This window comes from Aplysia californica, unplaced genomic scaffold (assembly GCF_000002075.1).
Source record: "Aplysia californica isolate F4 #8 unplaced genomic scaffold, AplCal3.0 scaffold00175, whole genome shotgun sequence".
Classification (NCBI taxonomy): domain Eukaryota; kingdom Metazoa; phylum Mollusca; class Gastropoda; order Aplysiida; family Aplysiidae; genus Aplysia; species Aplysia californica.
The window spans coordinates 881485-892447 of record NW_004797445.1 but is presented as its reverse complement, the minus strand read 5'-3'; the positions used below and the strand labels follow the sequence as shown (position 1 = coordinate 892447).

The window sequence follows — 10963 nt, the reverse complement described above, 5'->3', positions numbered from 1 at the left end:
GGGGGGGGAGAGAAATAGTTAGGGGGTAGCATATTCACAGAAGTCTTCAATTGCCTATCTTGGCACTGGTGATTTTTACAAAAAATGAGAAAGCCATTTTCATTTAAAAGGATAAGGATAAGAATAAAAATAAAAATAAGAACAAGAACACCACTACTACTTCTACTACACTACTACAAACAATAATACATTTACCTTGACAGTGGGCTGGGCTGTATCTACACTGCTTTTCACAAAGTCTGGAGTCTGCTCTCTGGAAAGAACAGAATCTTCAAACCCGGGCGGATCCTTCTCTGGCGACTGTTCAAAACTTGCCCTTCTCATGGCGATGCTCGAGAATTTCGGCTGAGTCCTAATTTTCTCAATCTCTGTTTTGTAACGGTTCAGCCCGCCGTTTCCGGGCGGGGCGGTGTTCTCGTTCATCCCCGTCTCAAATAGATATTTACGATGTGACACGATGGGTTTCCCGATGGATTTCTGGATTTCAATATGAGTAGCAGTTGGGGCGCGGGTGAGCGCGAATGTCGTCCCATAGCTCTGTCGGACAGGGATGAAGCCAGACTCGCTACGAGAATGAAGTTGTGAAAGCTGTTGCTGCTGCTGAAGCTGCTGCTGCTGCTGCTGATCATAGGGAATTCTCACCACAAAGGTCCTGGCGCCTGAAGTGGAGTCCGACTGGTCGGCGTAGAGTCCAGCCCCAGCGCGACTGTAACCAGCGGCCCTGGAGTCCAGGCTGTCGGAGCTGCTAGACCTCTTTGGCTCTGTGAGGACGGGGATGTAGTGGCGGGCCCTGCCTGGGTCCACGTGGTACTCCGTCTCACCGCCGCGCACGCTGGATTTCACAATCTCCGCCGAGTGGCGGTGAGGAGAAGCCGAGGAGTTCATAGAAGCTGTCTTGCCGGGAGCGATGGATGATACTGTTTGGGACCGGGATATTATGTACGTGGGCTGGCTTTTGTAAGCCGTGTGCCGGGGGGAGTAACGATTCCTCATATCGTTGGCTGCTTTGTCAGATGAGTACCTGATGAAAAAGTCTCTTGACCTCGCAGAGGACGAAAGCGCGGAGCTCTCATCCAGCGAGGTCTTGCGACGGCTGCCATCGGCTGACCGCTGTGAGCTGAGCTCAAATGTCTGAGATTTGGACATGGCGGAAGGTTCTGGAAGCTCCTCACAGCCACGACTTATGCTCTCAGCACTGATAGTTCTGCTGCTGCTGCCACTGCTGCTGCCCGTGGGCGCTGCTCCAGATTTGGGCGGGAAAAACAATCCAAATGAATACTTGGCTTTTCCCGGTACATTGTACGTGACATTGGAGGCCATAGCAGGATCAGAATCCTGAGCTAGGAACCTCTGAGGCTGGGGGTAGTCCCTACCACCCACCGGCAAATTCTGCTGATTATGCCGGTTATTAACAGTGAGAGGAACAGGTCTGTAGCCAGCTGGAGAGTTTGTGTAGCTAAGCTCTTCCAGTGATGAAGCAAACCTGGCCAATTGTACAAAATACACAGTGTGAGAGAAAAGGCAAAGAAATGCAATATCGTCGCTGTCGCAAGCAATCTACTTAAGTCCAAATTTTGAGAATTTTCGATTTTTACACCACTAAACTCCCTATGAAAGTCGCAGCTTTCAATATCATCAAAATGCAGTTAGATGCTATGGTCAAGACTTACACTTGTCTTGTTTTTCATGATTCTTGATAGGAGCAACACAACAAAAACTAGTATTTGTCTCTGACGTAAAAAGTTTCCAAATGGATTTCAGCGGATTGCTTGCGGCACCCACAATATGTAAGCATCATGTCACTCGATAGGGAAGTTTGGGATACACGTACCACCACTTTCTGCATGCTTAAGTCATAAAGAGGAAATACCTCAGAGTTCAAGTCTATCTTTGATAAGACAAAGGCAGGAGGGTGTAGAGCCTGTAGAAAGTCCCCTAAACAACCTGAGTTCAAGAAGGCTCTGTTTAAGATTCATGAGGTCTGTCCCAGAAGAAAGTTTCCCTATCTTATTACTCACTTTTCACGTGAATACTATGAAATTTTACGTAACATTATTTCAACATGCGTATACTCTCTCAACTAATTTTTACATCACTATGCCAGCCACAAATTGTCATTATGAGTCTTTGTTCACTTTCACTTTTTTGAAGTTTGCTCACGCCATGGCCACTGAAAAAATGAAAGGCTGGTTCTCAAAACATGATGCTCATATTGTCATCAAATTCACAGTTCTTTTAGAGAAATCACCCAAATCTCTTCGACTCCTGGCTAAAGGATATCCTTGAACATCCCTGCTATTCCCCAGATTTAATACAAAGCAATTTTCATTTCTTCCTGGAATTAAATGACTAAGGGACAGCGATTTGAAGACAAGGAAGAAATTGTGCTTGAAACAAATGCTGTGCTAAGGACTCTGGATGAAGCGAATATGATCACAGTGTTTGACCACTGGCTACATTGGATGAACAAGTGCATGGAGAATAATTGTTGTTATGTTGAATAGATTACATGCTTCTGTAGGAATGTACACAATTTCTGTACAGTAAAAATTTTTAATTTTACAAAACAGTTTCTAGGGTAACAGTAACAGTTATAAAGCAAGACGATCGAGCCATATTTGAAAGCTTGTTTTATCAATTTAAACTAAAAAGCATGCTACCCTTTCAAGTTTACACAGCCCCTAATGATAACACACAGCTGAATGGACGTTGGACACAGCACAGATAAACAACACAATGAATGACACTCACAAACATCGTAACTTAACAAGTGAACAGAGAATCTAAAAGAAAAATTAACAGAGTTTAAGCAACATCTTTGTCATCATAACCTTATAATCTCATGAAATTAACAATACTACGAGAAGAAAACTTATGCATTAACAGTTACATGACAGATTGAAAATAGCAGAGCTACACATTCGAAGGTAAAAGTCTACTTGAGAACCACATTCCGAATTTCCTTGACCTATCACCCAGATCCATAGTTTCTGCTCTCTGTGGGACCATATGTGTGTCCTAATGACATCATGCACAAAAGGTGATATAAACTTATAACAAGTGGGGGTAGGGGAGGCAGTGCAAGTACTTTTACCCCCCCCCCCCCCCAAAAAAAAAAAAAAAGATTTTTTTTTTTTCAAACAGGAAAATATCAGTAGAAGCCAGATAAAACTGATCCTACATCAGTCTAAACTATGTCACAGTCATTTAACACTTTGCTTCCTAATCTCGCCGATTGGCGATATTTACCACCCAGTTTCTTTGGATTTTCCCCAAAATATGATGGCAAAATGTTAATGAATAGAGGGTTTCCTCTTGAAAAAGTTTCAATGTATTTTTAAACAAAATATAATATCAGCATGCCAGTGACATATTGGATATACCTGCTGTCAGGTCCAGCTGCCTCCCACTGCTGACTCAGTGGGTACGAGTGTCTGACATCTTGTTGACCTACTCTGGAAGCCTCCGGGGGGCCATAGGACATGCTCTGCCCATACTCTTGGGAGCCACCAGAGACATCACTGAAATGAAGACAGGGTCAAAACATATTTTTTTCCAAATATCAAAAGTTGTCATAAAATCAGACTGCTTTAGTTCTTACAGGTAGACTTCTTGGGTCAGTATGTGCTTAAGTTGTAGAATACCAGGTCTGCCATAGATTACAAGTTTATCAGATGTATACACACACACCACATTCCTTTACAACTTGACACCTCTAGAGGGGAGACACGAGCGAGGGGGGGGGTAGAAGTTTACCCAATTGTATCCAGAAATACCCGCATATGTATAGATGGTCTGCAGGTGCAAGTATCTCTGCACAAATCAGAAAGTGACACAACACCTCTCAGTCTGTACCTAGATTTTATGTTTAATATTTATTTTTTTTTTAAGTATCTTATCTGCCCAACACCTTAACATTTTATACTATGTTATCATCTGGCAGGGAATTTCAAAGCAATATTTAGTTTAACACAGATTGTTTCAAAAGCATTCGCAAAATTTTTGGTTCTCATTATTGACTCATTCCATGCCATAAAAAGATTTGGAAGAGATCATATCTCTCCAGGCTTGCCAATATATCGCCATATTGGTCAATCTTGGTTTCTAATTTCTTTCTTTTCTCTGGAACATTTCCTCTCAGCTTTGCATCCTTACAAATGAAAACAAAGAGTTACATACTTTTTAGACTAGACTGGCCATGAATTTTCAGACAAAAAACACAACGGCAAAAACAACTTCTGAGGACAAACATAATATGGCACTTCTCTCACCTATAGCTATGGTACTGGTGCGGTTGTCTTATGCTTGCGTTTCGAGGGGCTGGGGGCGTGGAGAGAGAACTAGAGCTGCTGTACAGGGACTCTCCAGTCTGGGACTGATACGCCTGAAACACATCACAAGAGTGAGAGGAACATGGGGAGGGCACAATACTGAAATATAGAGAAGCATGTCAAAGCAATAGTGGTTACTTAGTGCAGAAAAAGAATCAACAGAGGGAAAAGAAAAGAAGTAGATCTACCATAGACGCAATTATTCTGCATTCAAACTTACACAAGCAGTGAGTGCAAATGTAACCACATGTCAAACTGGAGGGTTTAGAGAAAAACATCATTGGGAAGGGGAGTGTGCTTCAAATATTTGTACAGTCTATCAGAAAAAAGATTAAAGAACATGAAAGGAGAAAAACAAAGGGCAGGGGAAAGACAAGTGCTCCAAGTTTAGAACACAAATAGAGACTATACCATAGGCGGAAACACATATGGAGCCTATTGCAGTCATTTAAGTTACCATTCAACAAGACAAGGAAAATTCACACTCAACAAAGGGTGGACTACTGCATTTTAACAAAATGTTTATAATTTGAGTGCCACAATCTTTTTTAAGAATATCCAGCCCAGATAGTTCTAAATAAAAAATAAACATAAGCATATCAAAAGAATAACAGCTTTACAACGCAGGAAGAATGACATACCAAATTGCATCAAAAGAATTAGGACCACATGTGGCCACCTCAAAATACCCCACTATGTCTGATACAAACTGCACCAAGGAGGCACATGTTCAAAAGATACAGTAATGACATACTCACCATCTGTAGAATGTCTTCATCTTTGGGTACCACTAGGAGTTTGATTACGGGAGAACTGCATTGGGATGAAACCGATTAAATTTGTTAAAATACTGAAAGACAGCATTGCAGCTAACGAAAGCTTCCATATCGACAGTAGTCTTTTTGCGTACAGAGAAGTACATCAACATAACAATGGTTATTTAGAGCAAGGGGGGAAACATTAAACAAATAACTGAGGGAAAGAAAAAACTGGGACCTGCCAATGGGGCACCCTCCAACCACTCACTGTACAATTCAAAACAAGAACAACTGTGTATTTGTTTGAGTAATGAGAAGCACATACACACCATAATGGCCATCTCAACCTTAATTAGAGGTGTAAGGAAAAAAAAAAAAAGAATGACAAAATAGAGACGACATAAAACAAAGTCACTAGCTCCTACCTTTGATGTATGGCTGCGATGACCTCCTGGTAAGACTTGCCCGAGATGGTGTTCCCGTTGATGGCGATGATCCGGTCTCCGGTTTGCAGACCGGCGAAATGAGCCGGACTCCCGTCCTTGACGCTCTTCACAAAGATGGTGTCCTGCGGCTCGATGCTCACATGACGCCGGAAGTCGGGCCTATGACTGGGAGCTGGAAGAACATGTCGTAGTAAACTATCTCTATAATATGCTGCAGTCACAGTGTTGTAGGAATGCAGTCCTTAGTGAAATCCCCACCCCGCCAACTTGCTTACTTTTACTTTTTACTTTTTCATCTTCTGTTGCCATTAAGCGTCAAGGGGAGATGCAGTAAAACTCCCCTTCAAAATGATCAAAACGATGGATCGTGTGGCGTAACAACCTTTTTTTTTTTTTTTAAACGAGACGTTTGAAACGCCCAGACCGCTCGAACTAAGGTAATTTCAGGAAAAGTTGAAATCCTCATGTTGTCAGCCCATATCATTCTTTTTTTCAAACAGATAAATCAGTAATACATCATATTTGTACAGATTCAGAGCATAGAACACAATGGAGGTAGGCCAGTGCAATCAAGCGTGCACTGAGAGAAAAGACAGAGATGGACTCACTTTTTTTTTTTCTCTCTTTCTCTCTGTCTATCTCTCTCACACACGTAGGCTACACACATTTTCCCTATTTCTCTAGTCTCCTCTCCTCTCCTCTCTCTCTCTCTCTCTCTCTCTCTCTCTCTCTCTCTCTCTCTCTCTCTCTCTCTCTCTCTCTCTCTCTCTCTGCGCAGGCACGCAAACAGACACACACACACAACAAAAAACCCAAAAACACACACAAACATGCGCACGCGCGCACACACTCACACACACACACACACACACACAATTGAAGCCACAGCGCCAGAAGAGAGAGAGACACACACACACACAAGTACATACTAACTCAGAGAAGTACAACACTGATAAACGCTTTACATTTCACACACGACATTTTTCATGCGGTGGCTACTTACATGTGAAGTCGTCGTCTTCAAGCTGAGGAAGTAAAACAAAAAATATATTATATAATAAAATGTAAGTGGGCGCCGTTTTGGAAATACTCAATTAAGATTTTAAAACACATTTTCTTCAAAAATCATTTCGTCACTGACTTAAACCTACACCCTATCATATCAATTTTCCCCCAACTATCCCCAAAGCTAATATATTATATATTAAGTTATGCATAAACATAAACGTGTATGCATTTAAATTTAATTATGCATTCTTTAAGTAATATAAATCGATATCACTTGTTATATTATTAACGAGCTGCCAGCGTGCATTTAGCTCGACCATCGCGAGCTTAGGGCTTAGACCTTCATGCATTGCTTTCGACCCCGTTGCTACAATCACGACTAATTGGGGGAAGTCTTGCTGTCATTTCTTTGGGATATATCTATATATATATATATATATCAAATGAAATTAACAATTAAAACAAAACAAAAAAATGAATTCCACTTAATTGATCCCCTTTGGGAAATGTATTTTACAATGGTTTACATAAATACACAAATGCATTAATACATTATTATATGCACCAATAATACACACAATATCATAAACACAGACCACCCACACTTGACTGCTGGTCGCCAACATGCAGCACCCTGTTTTTGAGCTAGGGTATCGCTTGTTGTTCAAGGAACAGAGACAACGCTGTGTCACTGACATACACTTGGCTCTCCTGAAAAGCTGCTAATTTTTAGTTGAATTACGACAGTCTTCCAGCGCAGCGACGAAGTGTGTACACGTATAATATACACTCTTTTAAAAATTTTAAAAACCCAAAGTGCAATCAAATCTATCTATCTGCAGTCGTTTACCTTGCAACTTACAGTAATAGGCATTTATTTTTGTTATTATTGGAGCCACTATTCGTATAACGCAAAACTCGGGACCATAATCCTTTTGACCTGAAAGTCACGCTGAAAGCACACTGCAAGGGAAATCTTATAAAGGGGTGCCCACTAGCGCGATCGGGTCGGGTCGGGTCGATATGATAGTCGGGGCTAGTCAAATTGAGGGTGCAAAGCGGTCATCGTGACACAAACCGATCGACTCGGTCGGTGACCTGCAAAAACAAACACGTTTGTTTTCAGGCCTGCGAATCGCGCGATCGGGTGGTTTGCAGCTGATCACAACAAGGCTGAGTCACATGTCCATGTTGACACTCGAAATCCGGTGGCGTCCTCTTCGAAAAAGTGCGGACTTTGCGAACAGAGCTACCCTACTTGTGTGAAAAAACAATAAAAGCGAAACTAACAAACTGTGCTATTCCTATTCTTCTTCTGGAGAAACGAAAGAGAGCTTCAAAATAAAGACTGCAGAGCCATCTGAACCAATGCACGGACTTCCCCGGACACTTATTTGGCCGAGTGAATTATCTTGTTATGAACGATCTTTGATAGTAGAAAGTTATCGATGTAACTATTGTAACTCATGTTTATGGAATTCCAGGCTGCCGAAGCGCTGCAACAGGGAACTGCGTAAAGGAGCCCGGGAAGCCAATGAGGTTAAAGGTTTCTCTACTTTAACTTCCAGGTCGTCGGGTACAATCGCGGCGGGGTTGTAGTGTGCATTGAAACGACGAGAAAACGACCGGACCCGACCCGACGACTCGATCCGTCCGCGTTAACGGGCACCCCCTATTACTGAAGCGGTGCGAATGTGTGCAACACAGTTCTCGTGGTAATTTCTTATATACATATAATATATATATATATATTATGACAATGTATATATATATATATATATAATATATAAAATAGAATATAATCTACATATCTAAAACAGCACGGCAGGTTCGACCTTCAACCGTCAATGACTGGACTTCCTGAGTCAGCGCAGAAACCACCTGCCCCAGATCATCAGGTCCAGCTTCCATGTCTGTGAGAAATGTTTTCCATCGCCAGGATCTCAGCCCAGACCTAAGGCCTTCACTTCGGCACTAACACGCGGGATGTCATTAAATACCGCCGACAGCTGGTCAACGCGGCCTGGGACCGGCAAGTATAGCTTACCGCCGTTTTACTACTGTGTATGTGAAAGCCTCTTTATCAGGTCGCTAAAAAAATTCTTATCATAGTTTTGGTTTAGATAAAGCAAAGAGAAACGCATAAAAACATATTCGACCATTAAGTACAGAGTTTTTTCGGCGCTCGCATCTGCATAAGGTCATATGTACTGGGAAAGAACCTGGCCAAGAACATGACAGACAGGCAAAAAACTACAGAGACAAAGTAAAGCAGTAGGACCTACCAGTGGCGCCTTTCAACCACCAGCATACCCTTCCCTGGCGTCAGTAGTTAAAATGATAAGAGAGGAGAAGGACAACGCCACGATCATGGCCAAAGGAAAAGACGGACAGACAGAAACAACAGAAGAAAAAAAAAAGGATGTAGGACCTAGCAGTGGTGCCCTCAAATCGAGAGGCCAATTACAATAGCAACGGCACAACAGCCCGGGTTGAAGAGAAACAACAGTACAACTGGCGAAACCTACGAAGCGACTGACAGAATGAACAAATGAGTGGGGGGGAAAATGAATGAACCAAACCTTCATACACTTTCCCGTACAGAAAATATGACAGTAACTTTACCACTCGGCGAGGCCGTGCCACATTTATTTTTAATAAGGAAATCCAAAACGTCCGATTAGAAACAGGTATACTTCGGGAACACTGGTGTCCAGTTTCCGTAAATTGTGTATATCCGATACTAAGGGAATAAAGAAAGACATTTCGTCTGCCAGTATGACAATAATAATCTGACAGCGTCACGTAAAACAGATGGAATGAGCATTCAACTTGTTTCGAATCAGCGTCATTCAACGCACCTCGAATGAAAACTAGACTTGCATTTCCAAAAGGGAATGGTATGACGGTAATTTGCATGCATGAACGCACTGACCGCTTTTTCAAACATTCCAAGATTTCGTGAAATCCAAGCACAAAATCGTGTCACAGTAGACAACTGATAGTGACAATAAAACTGAGAAGCGTATTTAAAGCAATGCGCGACCAATGTATTTGCTCATTAAATGTGAGAACAGAAAACACGACTAGACCAAATATAGCTCACCGCGGCACGCGCGCTGTGTAGAAACACTCCACAAACTGCGGGAGGCCAGGACCCCCCGCTGAGACATCGCCAAAACATGTCACCAGAACGCGTATGTATTGTACGCACGACCAATGAGCGGCATCTTCGAGCCTAAGTAAAGGGAAGCAAATCGACACAACGATTGTGATTAAGTGCTAGATAGAAGCAGGACCGGCAGACAGAAATAATAGAGGAGGAGTAAAGAAGTAGAACCTACCCAGGGAATCCTCCAACCACCCGCCCGACATCTCCCCGACTACAGGAGGAGAAACTTTAGTTTGATTATTTTGCTTTGTCGTTGGTCGTTTTACCTTCTGTGGTTTAAGATTTCGTTGTGTCTTCTTCTTGCTTAATTTGTTTGGTTTCACTTCAACCAAGCAAAAACTATGTGAGTGGTGGTGATGTGGGGGGTTACTTGATTATTCATTAATTTTTTTTATTGTCTTTTTTTTTAAGCTGAGGGGGGTACGGAGTCAAATTGGGGGAAACGGTGTTCTGTTGGGTTTTTCTATTTTTCTTTTAAAAAATGTAATGAGATCTGTGGGGGGGTTTTGTGGGGGTTTTTACGTTTTGTTTTGTTTTTGTTGTTGTTTGTTGTTGTTGTTGTGGGGTTTTTTAGGGGGGGGGGGTGAGGACGGAAAGAAATAGAACATTTACCCGTACACTATGAGGCGTTGGGAAGAAGCACTCGTTCACCTCGTCTCTACTCCCCAAGCCGCTGCGGTTTGTGTCTGCAGTGTACCCAACGATCTTACAATAAGAGTCACCTGGCGGACAATAGTCAAGGCCCAGTGAGATAAGCCAAAGAATGACAGGCACAAGACACTGGCAGGACTCTGGTGACGCGCAACTAAAGCACGCCGAGAGCGCGTTGTAGCGACATGAACCCTTCAACATCTTGCAGAACCTCAATTACATATTATCAAGGTGCTGGAGATCTTGTGTAGATCGCTTGACTTTGCTTTGTTTGAGGGCAGAGCGAAACACGTCGACAGAATTGCGGCCATTTCGTGCCTGGAAAAGGCAAGAAAGGCAGACAGACACAACAGAGGAAAAGAAAAGTAGGAACTCCCAGTGGCGCTCTCCAACCATCCACCTTAGTTTGCGGTACCTGTCGTTCCTTAACTTAGCTGGATTCGTTCGAACTGGCAAACTGGTATTGGCTATACCTTTAAACCGTGCAACTCTTTTCAGGTACCCAAATTCCCAAATGCCGTTTGAGTAAATTTTAAAAAGGAAATGCACATCAACACAATAATGGCCATTTAGAGCTGTTTTTTTTTTTTTTTTTTG

General features: G+C 42.4%; 1 protein-coding gene across 1 annotated transcript in view; it reads right to left on the bottom strand.

Annotated features, from left to right (window-relative positions):
• The window catches only part of LOC101848432, a gene marked incomplete in the record, with an annotated part of 130938 nt that overhangs the window by 36079 nt on the left and 83896 nt on the right, over positions 1-10963 (bottom strand). Inside the window, 6 exon segments of the mRNA XM_005098227.3 lie at positions 196-1483; positions 3384-3521; positions 4272-4384; positions 5090-5144; positions 5515-5707; positions 6539-6560. Of these exon segments, the coding sequence (XP_005098284.2) occupies positions 196-1483; positions 3384-3521; positions 4272-4384; positions 5090-5144; positions 5515-5707; positions 6539-6560 (1809 nt within the window).